General features: G+C 37.9%; 2 protein-coding genes across 8 annotated transcripts in view; both read left to right on the top strand.

Annotated features, from left to right (window-relative positions):
• HOXB3 (homeobox B3) overlaps positions 1-11,161 on the top strand; it is a 90,702-nt gene extending 79,541 nt beyond the window's left edge. For 6 of the 7 annotated variants that reach the window (XM_082272552.1, XM_082272547.1, XM_082272549.1 and 3 more), the window contains 2 exons: positions 6,115-6,662; positions 8,813-11,161. In XM_082272552.1, the coding sequence (XP_082128678.1) occupies positions 6,233-6,662; positions 8,813-9,558 (1,176 nt within the window). In that variant the 5' untranslated portion in view covers positions 6,115-6,232 and the 3' untranslated portion in view covers positions 9,559-11,161. Of the gene's footprint in view, positions 1-2,563; positions 2,897-6,114; positions 6,663-8,812 lie in introns of those variants that run through there. The other variant, XM_082272553.1, reaches the window with a different exon arrangement.
• Positions 11,162-13,818: 2,657 nt separating this feature from the next.
• HOXB2 (homeobox B2) lies at positions 13,819-18,505 on the top strand. The gene is made up of 2 exons (XM_082272926.1): positions 13,819-15,308; positions 17,469-18,505. Exons 1-2 carry the CDS (start codon positions 14,945-14,947, stop codon positions 18,122-18,124), a joined length of 1,020 nt encoding a protein of 339 aa, XP_082129052.1. The 5' UTR covers positions 13,819-14,944; the 3' UTR covers positions 18,125-18,505.
• Positions 18,506-19,041: the final 536 nt, after the last annotated feature.

Here is a 19,041-nt window from a genome sequence, read left to right as displayed (position 1 = left end):
TTTTTTTTTTTTTTGAAGCACATGATTAGAGCCGGAAGCCCTAATTGGCTTCAAAACAGTTGGGCCCACCCACTTGTGATATTAGCAAATGAACATTCGCTATTGTCTACCTGCTTCTCCTCCCGGCCAATCAGAACAGGAAGCGGGTCCTAAGACCAGATTTGCCGGGAGAAGAAGCGACTGGATTGACCGGGAGGAGAAGCCCGGGAAGCCGCTGAAGCCACCCCTGATCTGGATGGGGTAAGTGCGGGGCTGGCGGGTTGGCTGGTGAGCGGGCGAGGGAATGGGGGGTTTGTTTCCCAAACCCCCCAAAAAATGGAGCACCAGCCGCCACTTACACTGAATTATAAATTATATTCCATGTGGCACTGAATTAGATATTTTATCCAATGTGGTGTTGAATTAAATATACACTAAATTAGATTGTAAGCTCTAATGAGCAGAGCCTTCTGAATCCTCCTGTATCGAATTGCATTGTAAGGCCTCTTGCGCACGATACTCCTGTTTTAGCATCTACTTTATCAGCCATTTGTTTTTTTTATGTGTTTGCGTGTATTTTCGCGCGTGTGCATTCGCAATTTTGCATGAAAGCGTAATTTTTCACGCAAACGCGCAAAATTGTATTCTTGCGTTCTTGTTCTGCGCGATATGTAAATGAGCATTTGTTCACACTTGCGCATTTGCTCTCATGAGGCGTAAAAACTGACCAAAAATTCACTTTTTTTCTATATCCCCTTCCAAAGTGACAGGACTGATTTATCAGTCCCTTTCTCTGTAGCCTCAGTTGCACAGATGAATGAATAGGAAGTGCTCTGAGGTTTCCTGCTCATTCACTGACTGAAGCATAGTAAACACCATTTACTATGCATCAGTGACAAATAGACACAGGAGTGACTGGTACTGATCGCTCACTGTGTTCATTCAGGAATGACATATTTACCTGCCCCTTCCCTCGCTCTCTATCTTGAAACATCCCCCTGTGTGCCCACAGCAGAGAGGAGAGGCAGGAAGCCAACGGGCATGAAATTGACCCTGGACAGCAGATGGAGGGCGTAGCATGTGCTAGAACCAATCCCCCTTTAGTGAAGCTGGAGGGAGTAAGAAGAGGAGAAGCTGGCAGCACTCCAAGGGGTAGCAGAAGAGGACCAGTGTCTGCAATAAGATAGTACAGCTGGACCTCCTGCTCAGCAGGTACCCGGGCCCCCCTTTTGAACTGAAGGGGCCGGGCCCAGTACAGGAGGGCTGGCTGTACTGCCTTATCAGCGGCCCTTTGTGTGGCAATTTTTATTAAAGCAGGGTTTTACTAATTTTTGTGTTTATTAAAAGTCAGCAGCTAATAAAAGTGTATCTGCTGACTTTTAATAAACACACACTCACCTGTCCCAGGATCCAGTGATGCGGCCGCCTGAAGCCTCGATCCTCCCCCTCTCCTCTCAGCGGCGCCGACATCTCTAGTGTGGGCACCCGGCTGCGGCTTCACAGCCCAGGTGCGCATTGCGCATGCGTGTTGTGAATGGTCGGGCAATCTTCTGGAACCTGTGACATGTCCCAGAGGAAAGGGGAACTTCCGCTTGGGCCACCTAGAAGTGGGAGCGGGTACCTGTCAAATGTAGGTACCTGCTCCCCCCCTCCCAAAAAAAAAAAAATGACATGCCAAATTGCTACATGAGTACAGGTACAGAGAAAAACGTACGCGTTTCGGCTATGAAGCCTTCATCGTATGCTTAAGTGAAGGCTTCAGAGCCGAAACGCGTACTTTTATTCCAGAGCACGTCGAGTTGCCAGCCTTTTTTGACAAAGAATAATCTTTCTGTGGGAGTTGAATGCTCTGGCCAGCAGTATTTAAAGCGGAAGTTCCATTTTTGGGTGGAACTCCGCTTTAAGCCGTAACATCGCCCCCCCCCCCAGTATTTTCATTTGGAATTTGAACAGGGCAACCAAACTTTGAAAACTCTTCCTAACTGAAATCCTGCAGCAGCCAGGAACCTGTAGCTTTCCCTTGAGCCCATATCAATCCTATCCCCCTTACCCCTGCCATTCCTTCCCCACACTTCCAGTGCTTGAAACCCCCCCTTCCACTCATCTGCAGTCACATTTGCCAGTCCTGGAGAGCTAACCCCCCTTGTGTTGAGTGACACATGACACCCTAGTTATAACTGAGCAAGGATTTCCATATTCTAAAGTAGAGGAGGGTGACAGGCACTGCCAATTAACCCTTGCATCCCCAGGTGATCTTGCCTGGCAGGGTAAGGGAAGGTGCTTGCTGGCCTTCTCTGGCAGCGCAGGGGTTAAACTGAGAACAACTAGATTACAAAAAAAAAAAAAAGAAGAAGAAGAAGAAGCAGGCTGTATGTAGGTGAGATCAAACGGTCTATTAGCATAGACTGGCACCTAATTGAGCAGCAGAAGTCTCTGCTACCTTCCTAGGCCCTGTGTCCACGTCTGTCATTAGCATAATCCCTCAGTGGTGACGCTGTGTTTGGAGCCATAACAGCTTGGGGTGTAAAAAGCAAATGGTGATTTTTTTTTTTTTTTTTATAATTTTTTTTTTCTAATGGGAAGGATGATAATAATGATGTGATCGCTGGAGAAGACAATGGCGGAGTTTAGGGGGAATTGTTGCGGCTGGATCCAGCGGAGGAGCTGAGGCCATTGTTAGCAGTAGGGCGGTGTATAGGGCAGCCTTGAAAGCTTCAGCTTGTCCATTGAAAGCCCTGCGATTAGCACGGATCTTCCTCTCCAGCTCTGCCTTCCACAGCCTTTCTTCTCTCCTGGGCTCCAGCCCCGGGGCTCCCCGATGCTGCTGCTCGCCAGGAACTCGCCCGCCTATTGATCTGAGCTCGGAGTGGGATCTATGGGATGTCTGCTAGAGGTTTGCTCGTCAGAGACTGCTAAGGTAAGCTTGGACCCAAATAGTCTATCAGTGAATGGCGGAGTCTGTGTCCCAGTGATTTATGACCATATGACTGCAATCTCGGTTCAAGAAGAGTTCACAGCTGCCTTAAGCTCCCCTCCGCTCACACACACTTTCCATATTTCTTAGCTGCTCATTAAACATCTATTTACTGCAATCTGTTTAGCTCGAATCAGCGAACAAATACAAGTAGCAAAAATTGTCGCAATTTTTTTTTTTTTTTGTGTCTGTCACAGGCAAGTCAAGGTGCGCACAGATTTGTCAGCTATTGTCTTTGGCGTTCTCACCCCACACCTAGCTTTTATTTTATTTTATTTTTCGTATTGTTTACATTGTATTCTTTCATAGATCTGTTTCCTTTTTTGGTTTTCTGTTAGTAAATAAGCATTTCCTAACTGCACCAGGGCATCAGGATTTTATTGCTCTTTTTATTACACCGACTTTGTCATAAGTAGGTGTAATAGAAATAGCTAAAAAATCATTTTCGTTGGATGGTTTTATAGTATATAGTAAATAACATGTCAGTTCTCTGCCATAAAGTTCGATTTAGAAAAGGGACAGGAGTTCACTGATTATTTCTTATTAACAAAAATTAAAATTCTTGGAGTGGAAAATAATATTCAAAATTCAGTTCTAAAATAAGAAAGATGGGGGGCAGTGTCAACTAATTGGAACACCATATCATTTAATATTTATTATTCAGGTAGAGATTTTTTTCTTCTAACAATTCCTTGGAGTAAATAATTAGGAGTCCGACAAAGATAAATGAGCGACATTTGTGACGTGTGGAGAGACGAGCTACAAAAGCTGCTCAGACCAGACTCACTCTCCTATCTGCCATTATTAGAGAACTCCAAACATTTTATTATCTGCCAGGCAGGAGACACAACTCAGGTGGCCAAAATATGGGGGGACAAAAACAAGGCCTCATAAGATACCTACAGCAGGCTTCCCATAATACTCTGCACTTGGCTTCTGATCAGGGAAAGACACCAAGGTGGTGTTTATTTATGAAGGGGAAATGTATTTATTTATAATATACACGCTTTATAAACACACTATACATATATTTCTTTATATTGTATATGTACATACTTTTATTTACACACACATATATGTATATATATATATATATATATATATATATATATTTGTTTATAAGTTTTTGTTTATATACATACTTTTTGCACACATACACAAATTTGTTTATATTTTTTGGTATATACACGTTTTTTTGCACACATCACACATACACTATATATATATATATATCTTTACATTGTATAGATACATACATGTTGCACACATACATATGTTTCTATATTGTTTGTATATATATATATATATTATATATTTTTTATGTATATACCATACATTTTTGCACACACACTCACACACATATATACATATATATATATATATATATATATATATATATATATATATATATATATACATATACATATACACACATACTTTTTATATTACATACCTTTTTTGTACACACACACATATATATATATATATATATATATATATATATATATATATATATACACATATATATATATATATATATATATATATATATATATATATTCATACTTTTTTTGTGCACACACACACACATATATATACATATTTACTTTTTTGTATATTGCATACCTCTTTGTACACACACATATATATAAATATATATATATATATGTGTGTATATATATATATATATATACATATATGTGTGTGTATATATATATTTATATAACACAAAGCACTTGTGTGTATGAGCAGTGTAATAAGTGATATATATATATATATATATATATATATATATATATATATATATATATATATATATATATATATATATATATATGTATATTAATAGATAGACATAAAATATTACATATGGAAAACACACATAAAAATACACATAAATACTAACACACATATCTACATACTAACACAAACATATGAATGCCATCCAATATGCAGGCACAGATATATGTGTATGAGCAGTGTAGCAAGATTTAGATAGATAGATAGATAGATAGATAGATAGATAGATAGATAGATAGATAGATAGATAGATAGATAGATAGATAGATAGATAGATAGAAAACGCACAGACACATATATGTATAAATAAACACGAACACATATATACTCACATATACATCCACCAGGCCATCCAATACATACAGGCAATACAGGCCATCCAATACACACACACACACACACACACACATATATATATATATGTATATATATATATATATATATATATATATATATATATACACACACACACACACACACACATTTATGGCATTTGTGTACATGAGTCGTGTAGCAAGTTAGTTAGATAGGAGATACATATATATATATATATATATATATATATATTCAAATGTAAAAAAACACACACACATATATAAATATATAGCCAGGCATGCATACTAATGCCATCCAAGGATAATTCTAATACCTATACAGAGTGTTGTCTTGTCTGGTGTAGAATATGAACCTTCACTGGATTTTCCTCTGAATATTAGACATATATTTATGGAGAAAATGAAATGAGGAAAGAAGTAGAGGTCTAATGTTGGAGGAGACAAAGAGAATGCAGTTGTGTCTTTCTAGTGATGCAGGATAAAAGGAATTGTGAAGTGTTTGAGGTGTCCCGGTTGCTCGGTTGACCCTCATACATCATAGCTGTGGGCTCAGGACAGCAGCTATTATCCGGCATTCTTGTGCTCCGGCTGAACGCTCCGGGCTCAGGCTGCACTGCCAGTTTTTCTAGTTTAGGAGTTTTATTCGGCAAACGAAAAAAAAAAAAAAAAAAAAGAGAGATAAAGAAAAGGGGACCTTTATTGTTTATAATTCACATATAAGAATGTATCTTCAGTCTGCTCTTATGGGATTACAAATCATGTCTCCTCCTTTATCTAGAGGTGTGTAACGATAGTTCCTTTAAATATACACTTTTCTTTTTTTTTTTCTTTTTTCTTTTTTTACAGTGGCTAGTAAAAAAAAAAACATTTGCAATGTTTATTCTTAATCGTGAAATAAAATTAGCACTGATTTGTGAAATGTAAAATAAGTTGTCTTCATACACTTCGCTTTACATTCCTTATTTATATGCAGAGTAGGTGACGATTCTAACAGTCTCTTGTTATGTTGTGTCTTTGATCTCTTAGGTTGCCTTCAGACAATACAAGGGATATCCGTGCCAGGTGACTGTGGGGTGCCAATGTTATTCTGTAAGGGTGGGGACACCCTCCGACTAGGTGACAATACATTTTGGGGATCCGGGAGATGCAGAAAGCATCCTACTATGACAACCCCAGTCTGTTTGGAGGCTACTCGTACCAGGGAGGCGGTTTGGGTTATGAAGGGCCACAGCAGGCTTTTGCAGCTTCACCCCACCTCGACAATGACTTCCAGAGGTCTTCTTGCTCCCTGCAATCCCTGGGACACAATGGGCCACTGGCCAAACCGAAAAACCTAAATGGGAGCTGTATGCGTTCCAGTCTGTCTTCTGAACACCACCAGCCCTCTTCTCTCTCCCCCCAAGAGAACCCCACTGTTCCTCCCAATAACAATAGCAGCAGTGCCCAGTCTGGAGCCAACAAGTCCTCCTCAGTGAAAACACAGGCCACCTGCAGTCCTGCCAGCAAACAGATCTTCCCATGGATGAAAGAGTCCAGGCAAAACTCCAAACCGAAATCCAGTCCCCCCACCACAGGTACTGGATTCCTCATTCACTTATTGCTTTCTAGTATTAGTAACCCATGATGTGCCTCAGTGATTCAGTAATGTGTTCCATGACCAACATTCCTTATACTGCATGTTTATTGGTGAGCATTGGAATAAGATGTCAGTGAAAATGCAACCTTGCAATTTATTTTCCAGGTGCAGTAGCCAATGGCATCCAACCAGATGCTTGCTTTCTAAAATTGCTCATAGATGATTGACTTCTTCAGTGGGCTATGTTGTAGTACATAAGAACCAAATGCAGACAAAAATGATCTCCTTTTTGTTAAATTTTATGTCAGTGTTCATTGTGTTCATCAGTGTTCCCAGCCTCATTCCTCAAAGTACACCCAACAGGTCATGTTTTGGGAAGATAAAATACCAAACCATGTAGGAGATCCTTAAAACATGATCCGTTGAGGGTATTTGAAGACTACACCAACATTATTTGCTGGTGAGGATTGGAATAAAAGTCAACTCCTTTAGAAAAATACAACCTTTCACTTTATTTTCCTGGCGCAGTAGCCAATGGCATCCAAACAGATACTTGCTATCTAAGATTGCTCAAAGATGTTAGTCTTCTTCAATGGTCTATGTTGTAGTACAAAATAACCATATGCAGAAAAACATTGCTCTCCTTTATGTTATATTCTACAGTATGTTAGTGTTTCCTAGGCTCATTCCTCAAGTACCATCATCAGGCCATATTTTGGGAATCTCCTTTGGATAAAATACCAAGCCATGAAGGAGATCCTTAAAACATGATCTGTTGAGGGTACTGCACCAACATTCCTTATACTGCATATTTACTAGTGAAGACTGGAATAAGAAGCCAGCGCCTTTAGAAAAATACAACCTTGCAATTTATTTTAAAGGTGCTGTAGCCAATGGCATCCAACCAGATGCTTGCTTTCTATTGCCTCCACTGAGCGGATCGGTTCGGGTCAGTTCGGTACGGTACGCTAATTTTAGTGTTTCCATTATGAAAGTGGCCCATACAACCGAACCAAACCACACCATTCCTGGTCCTGCTTCAGATGTAGGGCCATAGGAAATGGTACGGTATGGTTAGGGCGGAGCTACTGGCATCACACGATAGATTCCACTGATTGGCGGACAGGAAAACTTCAATGCTCATGTCAAATGAAGGGGCAAAACAAAGACCTCATTTGGTGTAAACCCCGCATGGTCCCTGGTGGCCCGACTTGCAGTGGAAATGCTCACCTGAATAGACCGGACCATTGTAACCCTTCCAAACTGTACCGACCTGAACCGTTCCGCTCAGTGGAAACGAGGCATAAGATTGCTCAAAGGTGACTGTCCTCTTGACAAACCACATGCAGCAACAATTGTCCTCCTTTCTGTTATATTCTATGGCTGGCCATACATTATAACATTTACAATTTTGCTTTAGATTTACCAAAACCATATACAATTTTCTTGCGCAATTCTCCTTTGAATTTACCAAAACCTTGTGCAATTTTCCTTTAGATTTACCAAAACCATATACAACTTTCTTGTGCAATTTTCCTTTAGATTTACCAAAACCATATATAATTTTCTTGTGCAATTTTCCTTTAGATTTACCCAAACCATATATTATGAGGTCAGACCTAAGAATTTTAAATTTGTATGCAATCAGGCAGGCCTTTTCACTATATAGTTAATGATAAATCCAAAGGACACTGAACAAGAAAATTGTATGATGTATAGCCAGTGTTTCCCAGCCTCGTTCCTCAAAGTACCATCAACAGGTCAAGTTTTTGGGAATGAATTTTAGATTAAAAAAAACCAAGCCATGAAGAAGATCCTGAAAACATGATCTGTTGAGGCTGCTTGAAGACTAAGACTGGGAACCAATATTCTATGTAATACCTGAGGCATTTTTTTACTGTGTTTTTATCTGTGCAGAAATAATAATTTAATCATAGATAAAAGGTCATGAAGCAACTGTCTACATTGCTTGATCAAATCTCCATAAACCAGGGCAGCTTTGGGGAGCAGAGCTCTTAATAAATGCCAGGCTTATGAAGTGCAGGCTAATGCGGGGAAGACCAGATAGAGGCAGTGGCTAAGAGAATTTATTATGAAATCATGCTTTCAATTTCTGAGTGTAGTAATTATCTTTTATTTCATTTGAAGCGGCAGAGAGCTGCAGTGGTGACAAGAGCCCCCCGGGTTCTTCTGCCTCCAAGAGAGCACGCACGGCCTACACCAGCGCACAGCTTGTGGAACTGGAGAAGGAGTTTCACTTCAATCGTTATTTGTGTCGACCAAGGAGGGTTGAAATGGCAAATCTGCTGAATCTCAGTGAGAGGCAGATTAAGATTTGGTTCCAGAACCGCAGGATGAAGTACAAGAAAGATCAAAAGGTAAAAGGGATGTCTTCATCCTCTGGAGGACCTTCACCCACCAGCACTCCACCCTTGAGCATGCAGTCTTCTGCAGGCTTCTTGGGATCCATGCATTCAATGACTGCTAACTTTGACACTCCTTCACCACCTCCCTTTAATAACAAATCCCACCAAAATGCCTACTATCAGACCCCTGCAAAAGGTTGTCCTTCCCAGCAGAAGTATGGAAACACTGCTCCAGAATACGACCATCATGGCCTACAAGGAAATGGGAGTAGTTATGTATCTCCTAATATGCAAGGGAGTCCAGTGTATGTTGGGGGGAACTATGTGGATTCAGTGTCAGCACAAGGCCCTTCTCTGTATGGTCTGAACCACCTTGCACACCAGACCAACAATATGGACTACAGTGGAGCTCCACCCATGCCAACCAACCAGCATCATGCACCTTGTGAACCCCATCCAACCTACACAGAGCTCTCTTCACATCATCAGGGAAGGATCCAAGAAGCTCCTAAATTGACCCACTTGTGAAGAAGAAATCAGCATTAACTAGAAAAGAAATATGTTGGCAGACTGAGGGGCACTGAGCTAAGGCACTGCCTCAGAATAGAGAAGAAAGAAGCATTTGTGTTGATGTCTTATTTTTTAAAATTGTTTTAATTTGTATTTCATTACAGACTGGAGTTATTACAGGATTCATGCTGCACTGTAATTTAAATGTATCTTATCAACACAAGTGCTTCTCAGGGCTGTATTTTGGTGGTAGAGGTACCTGTTATTATCTTCAATGGTATATAATAGGCTCATAAGATTGACATTTATTACATCACCCATTCAGTTCATTCAGTTGAAAAGCCTTCTAGTTGAAAAATAAAAGATACTAGCCACCTCTCTAAGTCCTCTGTAGAATTTGATATTGATTAAAGTCCCAGCCCAATGATCACAGACACAAATGTATGCACAATGTTGATCTCAACTGTGTTTATTTTATCTGAATGTGATCTGTACATTAAAATAGAATATGAGAATTGTTACATTGCTGTGGTAGGTGCCTAGGCATTAAGATACAAAGGGGTTGCTGACTACATTTTCTAGATAATTGCCATTGATGTCACTTCTCTGTGAAGGTTAGGCACCTGAGTAATCTTTGCTCTTTCGTCTTAACATGAATACAGGGTATATAGTATAGGAACTACTATACTAGGAGATGTCTACTCACCAATCTAAGCACAGTGAATTCTGCTCAGTGTTTGCTAAGCTACCTGTGTGGACATCTCTCTTGCACTTCGAGTTTACAAAGGGTGAGAGCAGCCTAAGGCCCACCTCACTCAAACCTGGAGCCTTCCAGGCTTGTGTGGTCATGTGTAGAGATTATTTATTAATGCTGCTTATGGAAGCCGGTCGAAACAATTATTTTTTTTCCTTTTTGTATTATTTATCCAGCATATTAACGTATTTATGATAATTAAGGAAATTGTACTTTTTTGGTATTTTCTTGTTCTAAAGTTTGTGTTTCCCTGTCATTGTACAATAATGCCTATTTAATTCTAGTATTTTAGGAAAAAAAAAAAATGTTAGTTTGTTTTCTTGTAATAATGGATAATGTAACTAGTCCTACTGGAGGTATGGGAAAACCCATCCAACAGTTATTGTCTAGCCATGAATAGGGAGACTGCACAACACCCTCTGGAGATCTCTTTGTTCCTTGTAGGTCATTTTTCCTTTTTTTTTTTTTTATTATGTTTTTTTTTAAGTTGTCTGTTGAAAAAAATATCATGGAATAAACTTTGTGTTATAAAACATTCCTGTTGTATTAGTGTAGTTGTGGGGACAAGAGTTGGATCACTCCTCACCAGCCAGCTTGCTTTAATTCTAGATATGTTTGTACTGAAGAATGTCAATATTTGCTCTTAATTATTAAGCTGCCTGTATGAAATCACTGCAGGTTGGTCTGTTTGTTGTATGCCCAGGATTGTACAAAGAACCCCCAGAATTGTGTCTACTGCTGGCTATGTATCTGAGTAAACGTTCTGCTTGTTTGAGTATTCTCCAGTAAAAGACAAACACAAGGAAAGAGAAATGAGAGAGCAGATAGCTACAGATTACACAAACCAGTAGCTTAGAGGGAAAAGAAATACCAAATATACATGTGTATTTTACTAAAGGTAATACACTTTTAGCCAGCCTGTGTCAACTTCAGTGGTCTAATCAGAATAAATGGATGACTGTATTATTTTTTTTATTTTTTTTTTACTATTTTATATAATAATAATAATATTATTAATAACCAAATTATTATTTTTATTATTGGTATTATTATTTACAATTATATAATAATAGTAATAATAATAATAATAATCGTGAAAATATTATTATTATTATTATTATTATTATTAATAATAATAATAATAATAAAAATAATAATAATAATAATAATAATATCCCTCAACCCATATGGGTGTTTAAAGCAAAGTCAGTTTCATAAAACCGGCCTATTATTTATTTATTATTGTTGTTATTAAAATTATTATTATTATTATACAGGATTTATAAAGTTCCAACAGTGGCCTACTTGTTCTCCAGTAAATCTTTCTTGAAGTGTAAAAAAATATTTAAGTGCTTGATAGGTATCATCCACTTACCTGTTCTAGAACATACTTATTTGCAAATTAAGGGAATTTGTAATAATACTGGTAAAAAAAACCTATTAAAAAAAAAAAAAAGAAAAAGAAAAACAACACGTGGCAAGGGAAAGCACAGAACAGGATTAACTCAAAAGTCTGCTTTTATTATTTGAACCATGGAACTGCAGGCCCAGATGAGTTTAAAAGAATGATGTAGAAGTAGAGGCCCCACAATTAAAATGAAGAGAGTTGCAAAAAAAAAAAAAAAAAAAAAGGATACAGAGAAACACACCAAAAATGTGTAAAAATGAAAGGACAGGAATGAAAGAAAGTGAGGGTTATACATTACAAAGAAGCTCTATGAGATGAATATTCACAAGGGGTTAAAAGGGAGGGCTTAAGGAAAATGATATCCCTTTCTCCTCCTGAGATGACTGCATCCAATGTGCAAAAAAAAAAAAAATACATTTAGGCAGCATAAATAACATACAGTGAGACAAGAGTCTTTATAGCATATAAAACGTTTAATTAGCATCAGTGTGAAACATAGGATCAAAGCTTATTCATTTGAAATAAGAACAAATTATCATGTTTGCTTAAAATTAAAAATAAATAAATAAAATGTGTCTTGTACACTCTCCCATATAGAAAAAAAAACGATCTAATAGCTATTGCTTGCTTCAGAACTCATTAATCTGCAATCCTCAAGCAGTACAGACACACACAAGAGTCTGTACATTAAATTACATCTATTTGCTCCTGGCTATGTTATAAAAGAACATTGGAATAAGCAGCACTGCTCAGGAGAACCCCATGAGCAAATACTGAAGCTGTGTCTAGGAGAAGTGAAGGCTACAATAGAACAGACGCCATCTTTTTTTTTTTTTTTTTTTTCCTGTTCAGAAAATGGCGAGTTATGGAGGAAGTCAGGCAGATGGTTCAGTTCAGCTTTGTTTTCACAAAACCTTTCATGTGCAAGAATTCCCAAATCCTGATCTATACAAGAGAAACCTATATAGCAAGGAAAGAACAACAAACCAGAATAAATAAAGATATTGTTATTTTCAAATTTCAGTTTTTGCTATAATAAGGATACTTGTCCTGCTTGTGCAAATAGTATTCATTTTATATCATAAAAACCAAACACATATTTTATAACAAGCTATCTCTATGATGTTAATGAGAGAAATAATGAAAGAAGGAAAGAAAGAAAAAAAAAAAAGAAAGAAAGAAAGAAAGAAAGAAAGAAAGAAAGAAAGAAAGAAAGAAAGAAAGACATTGAGAATTTTCACAAAATAAAGAAATCAATCATTCAATGAATCTTCACAAAATAAATCTTTCATGATCCAATCATGTGCTGATGAAATAAGTAACCAGAAATTAGAAAGAAAGAAAGAAAGAAAGAAAGAAAGAAAGAAAGAAAGAAAGAAAGAAAGAAAGAAAGAAAGAAAGAAAGAAAGAAAGAAAGGCTGATTTACAGAAATAGAGAATCTTCACATAATAAAGAAATCAATCATTCAATAAATCTTCACAAAATCAAAATAAATCTTTCATGATCAAATCATGTGCTGATGAAATAAGTAACCAGAAATTAGCTTTTTACATAGTTAGCTAACTAAAGTGAAAATTAACAAAATGTATTGTTTGAAGGTTCTCAACTTCTTTATGAACAATCTCATTACATCATTATATAGCAAGCTAATTATAATATATATATATATATATATATATATATATATATATATATATATATATATATATATATATATATATATATATATATATATATATATGTGTGTGTGTGTGTGTGTGTGTGTGTGTGTTAGACACATATTATTGAGGCATGGATAGAAATTACAATTGTTAAAAAAATGTATGTTGGTGTCATAAGCATAGTGAACATGCAGACCCATATATACATATATACATAAATACATGCATATATAAATAAGTAAAGAAGGGCTCTGTCCCTTCATGCTGCCTTTGCTGGCTACATGGTGACATTAACCCTTCATATCAATTATGTAACATCTCTTACCTCGCATTTTAAGTAACACCAAACAGAATAATCAGGCTTCCAGCCTACCCCCCCCCCCCTTTTCCCAAACCGAGTGCAAAAAAAAAAAAAAAAAAAATCCATAGCATTTTCCACCAGGTTCTGTAGCAGAAGAAATCCAGGAGGCCAACATTTTCTACTTCTTGCTCTACAGTGCAAAAAAAAAAAAGGGGGAATATGGTTTGGGAATCTTTAGCAAAACATTTACTGCAATAAAGCTGTTGGATTAAAGAAAGATATCCTCTGTGGTTACAATGTGAGTGTCCAGGTCCCAGAAAAGTCCTCTTCTTTTTGTCCCCTCTTCATCCACACTGATTATTGCTGGGACTGTGCCTTGCTCTACACCCACCACCCACGCAGATTTTTATCAAACAAAAGTTTCCACGACTAGCCCAGCAGCTTGCTGATCACAACCCCCAGACACTTGGAAGGAGTCAGGATTTCTCTCTCTCTTTTTTTTTTTTTTTTTTCTGGTGACTTTCTGCCCCAGTTTGGCTGTTGGACACATTTCCAGTTTGTGGAGTCCTCGGCTTCCCATAGTCATAAAGGGAGGAATTCTTAGCTGACACTGCCCCTCCACCCCAGAGATTGATCACTCTTCTCTTGTGATGTGGCTCAGGAATCATCCCTGTTACTCAGCAGCCTCTCCATAAGGATTTATTCTGGAGTTTCACTAAGTGATCCTGGAAAGCAACAACTGGGCTCCAGATGACCCCAAGTGTCATCTTCTGTGATCATGGATGGAGTACCTTCTCTCTCCCTATTAAACCTTCTTAAATGGTGCCTATCTTGCTTCTCAGCTGCTTCTGCTCTGGTCATCCTCTGTAATCATGGCTGAAGTACATTCTCTCTCCCCATCTCATGGTGCCTATCCTGGTGTACTCATTGCAGCTGCTTTGGTCATCCTCAGTAGTAACCCCTTTCCCTACCGCTTTCTCTTCTATACATTGCCATCTAGTACATGCAGCATATTTTTTTTTTTTTTTGGGAAAGCCCCCCCATACATTTATAAGAATTAATTCGCAGTGATAATGCACTCTTTTTCTGCAGGCCTGCTGTCCCCATTGGTCAGCCTCAGTCACGTGACCAGGAATTGGCTGCAAGTCGCCCAGTCTTCAGTTTAATACATCAGGGTCCCCATACGCCTGATTTATCAGCAATATACAATAATAGGGCCTCGGGATTATTGGGATCCTAATATTTCCTTTTCCCACCCCTAGGCTGGCCAGGGGAAGCCATGAATTTTGAATTTGAGAGGGAGATCGGGTTCATCAACAGCCAGCCATCGCTAGCAGAGTGCCTGACGTCCTTCCCTGCTGTCCTGGAGACATTTCAAACTTCATCAATCAAGGACTCGACATTAATTCCTCCTCCTTTTGAACAAACCATCCCCAGCTTGAATCCGGGCTCCGGTGGCCAGCCGAGGACTAGGAGCCAAAAACGGACAGATAATGGCCTGCTCCAGCAGCCTAGCCACCAGCCTGGCCATTTGGCTACTGAGTTCCCCTGGATGAAGGAAAAAAAATCAGGCAAGAAGAGCAACCAAGGATCCCCACCAGCCCCCCTGTCAACGCCTGAGTCTGCAGGGGGGTCACCAGCAGGTCTGTCCTGGGGTCCATCATTCAGGGATCATGGGGTTCATCATTTTATTTTGGGTTCTTATGGTTTCTGCATCTTGGTCGGTTCATGGGTCCATCATTTTATTTCAATATTAGTGTGTTCTTATTGTTCCTAGATCCTGGTGGGTACATAAGCCCATCATTTTATTTTAAAATATAGTCAGTATGCTCTTATTGTCCCTGGATCCTGGTGGGTACATAAGCCCATCATTTTATTTCAAAATATAGTCAGTATGCTCTTATTGTCCCTGGATCCTGGTGGGTACATAAGCCCATCATTTTATTTTGAAATAATATAATCAATATGTTCTTTTTGTCCCTGGATCCTGGTGGGTACATAAGCCCATCATTTTATTCTAAAATATTACAATCAATATGTTCTTATTGTCCCTGGATCCTGGTGGGTACATAAGCCCATAATTTTATTTTAGAATATAGTCAGTATGTTCTTATTGTCCCTGGATCCCGGTGGGTACATAAGCCCATCATTTTATTTTAAAATAATACAATCAATATGTTCTTATTGTCCCTGGATCCTGGTGGGTACATAAGCCCATCATTTTATTTTGAAATAATATAATCAATATGTTCTTATTGTCCCTGGATCCTGGTGGGTACATAAGCCAATCATTTTATTTTAAAATAATAGTCAATATGTTCTTATTGTCCCTGGATCCTGGTGGGTACATAAGCCAATCATTTTATTTTAAAATAATAGTCAATATGTTCTTATTGTCCCTGGATCCTGGTGGGTACATAAGCCCATCATTTTATTTTAAAATAATAGTCAATATGTTCTTATTGTTGCTGGTGGGTACATAAACCCATCATTTTATTTCAATATTTGTTTTCCTATGATTCCTGGATTTTGGTGGGTTCATAAATCCATCATTTTATTTTCAAATAATATAGTCAATGCGTTCTTATTGTTCCTGCTTCTTGAGGGGGGTTCCTAAGTCCATCATTTCATTTTAATAATTATAAAGTCAATGTGTTCTTATTGTTCCTGGACCTTGGTGGGCTCATGAGTCCAGTTTTATTTTAATAATGATATAGATACCTGTGTTCTTTTAGTTCTTGGACCCTGGTGGGTTGATAAGTCCATCATTTTATTTCAATAATTATATAGTCAATATGTACTTATTGTTCCTGGATTTTGGGGAGGTTCATGGGTCCATCATATTATTTCAATATTTATAAAGCCAATGTGTTCTTGTTGCTCCTGGATCTTGGTGGGCTCATAAGTCCATCATTTTATTTCAACAATTATATAGTTATTATGTACTTATTGTTCCTGGATCTTGGGGAGGTTCATGGGTCCATCATTTCATTTCAATATTTATCAAGCCAATGTGTTCTTGTTGCTCCTGGATCTTGGTGGGCTCATAAGTGCATCATTTTATTTTATGAATGATATAGTCGACTGTGTTCTTATAGTTCTTGGATCATGGGGAGGTTCATGGGTCCATCATTTCATTTCAATATTGATACAGTCGCTGTTTTCTTAGTGTTTCTGGATCTTGGGGTGTTCATGGCTTCATCATTTCATTTTAATACTGATATTAGTCATTGTGGTTTTTACCTCCCCTGGATCTTGGTGGGTTCATCATTTTATTTTAATAATGATATAGTCACTATGTCCTTATTGTTTCTGGATCTTGGGGGGTTCATGACTTCATCATTTTATTTGGTGGGTTCATCCTATTATTTTAATAATTATAAAGTCATCTCTTTACTGATTCTGGATCCTTGAATGTTTCACAGTAAGAAGGACATAGCAGTTGTGCATTGTTGCTGCATGCAATGTAATGCTGTAAAGGGGGTATATTTTATTTATTTATTTCTTTTGGCAGGAAAGGATATGGGGGTGGTGGCTGTTCACATTTCTGATAAAATAAATGGCAGTCAGATAAAAGTAACACGTTAACCTGCTCGGGATTATTTATGACTATTCTGATCTGTGTCACAATACAATTTGTAATCGAGTTTCCTGGCTAAACTTAACCCTGATGCTGCCAGAGCCATCCTTGCAGCATTGCAATCCTCTTAGTTGGCTGCCCTCCAGCAGCAGAAGGGTTAATTGGTTAGCTAAGAAATGGCTGTGTGTGCCTAGATTTATAACGTAAGCGATTGCTTTTCCAGAACCGACAGGAATCCAGGACTCCAACAGCAGCAATAGGAGGCTGAGGACAGCTTACACCAACACCCAACTGCTGGAGCTGGAGAAGGAATTCCACTTCAATAAGTACCTCTGCAGACCCAGGAGAGTGGAGATAGCTGCTCTGCTAGATCTTACCGAGAGACAGGTCAAAGTTTGGTTCCAGAACCGCAGGATGAAGCACAAGAGACAGACTCAGCAAAAAGACCAACAGGATGGGGACTTGAGTTTCTCCAACTTGGAGGACTGCGACCCCTTAGAGGATGGAGATGAGAGCCCAGCCTACCACCAAGGACTAGATGCCAATGACTCTTTGAGGGAGCCAGACCCCTACAAGCCTGAGACTCCTAAGTTGCCTATCAGTCAACAGCTTCCTTCAGGCAAGGAATCCACATCCAGAAGCCCCCTCTACCCAACACCCACCAGTGAGACTGAGCCCAGTGCAGAGGTGGGTAGCATGGACAATGTCCTCTCTGAAAGCCAGGACGATTTATTGTCAGAGCTGACTTTATTCCCGTCAGACTCCTGCCTACACATTTCAGAGGGTTCCCTCAATAGTCCTGTCCACTTCTCTCAAGAAGATATCGACTTTCTCACTAGCACACTTTGCAGCAAGGATCTCCACAATTTAGATTTTTAATATCCGCATTTTTCTCATTATTTTTCTTGCAGAGTATTCACCTCCAGCGTGCGAGGGTATTATTTATACTATTTATTATATTTATTGATCCACCGCCAGCTATTAAATTAAAGTCACGATTTTTATTTTTATTTTTTTGTACTTTAGTTGTCGATTAGAACCATTCAGGGGGAGAAATAAATCAGTTGATTTGAACATTATTTTAGCGATGTCTCAGGAATCAAAAATGTTCGTTTAGATTTAGGTATATATTCTAAGTCTTATGTTATATATTTTTTATTTTCTCTGAATTTCTTTTCAATTTATTAGTTATTTGATAATAATTTATTGGTCCTTATTTTCACAAAGTTGTCTTTATAATAATTCGTGTGAAAAATTTTACCATGTTAATAAAAATTACAATCTGGTTCAGTTTTTTTTTTAATTTATGCTTCGATCATATTTTTTAAATAATTTTTAAACCACCATCTGATACATGATCGTTGTAATTTTTTAAATTAAATTCTAAGAAGAAAACATGCAAAACACATTAGAATTTAAGTAAATAGAATGCATGGTCCTTGGATTTTGTTTGTAATTAAATTCTGACATGGGACTGTGCACCACACATATCGAATACATGATTTTTGCCATTGTATTTTGACTTAAGAATGTTCAAATCAAAACACATAATAGTATCTAAGTAAATAGAATGCACGATCCTCGGTTTTTTTTTTTTTTCTTTTTGTTTTTCTTTTGTAATTCAATTCTGACATGAGACTGTGCACAGCCCACATAGAATGCACGATTTTTGTCATTATATTTTGACATGAGAATGTACAAAACACATAATAGAATTTAAAAATATAAAATACACGTTCGTTGGATTTTTTAAAAATTAAATTCTGACATGAGAAAGTACAATACAAATTTTAGAA

Source organism: Pelophylax lessonae (genome assembly GCF_965119305.1).
Source record: "Pelophylax lessonae genome assembly, chromosome: 11".
Taxonomy (NCBI): Eukaryota; Metazoa; Chordata; class Amphibia; order Anura; family Ranidae; genus Pelophylax; species Pelophylax lessonae.
Note: the sequence above shows the minus strand (reverse complement) of the source record. Positions and strands in the feature narration are given on the sequence as shown.

Excerpts from the sequence above, each read along its gene's own strand:
- HOXB2 (XM_082272926.1), top strand. The coding sequence starts at position 14,945 with ATGAATTTTGAATTTGAGAGGGAGATCGGGTTCATCAACAGCCAGCCA. Across the intron at positions 15,309-17,468 it reads TGCAGGGGGGTCACCAGCAG|AACCGACAGGAATCCAGGAC; the intron begins GTCTGTCCTGGG and ends TTGCTTTTCCAG.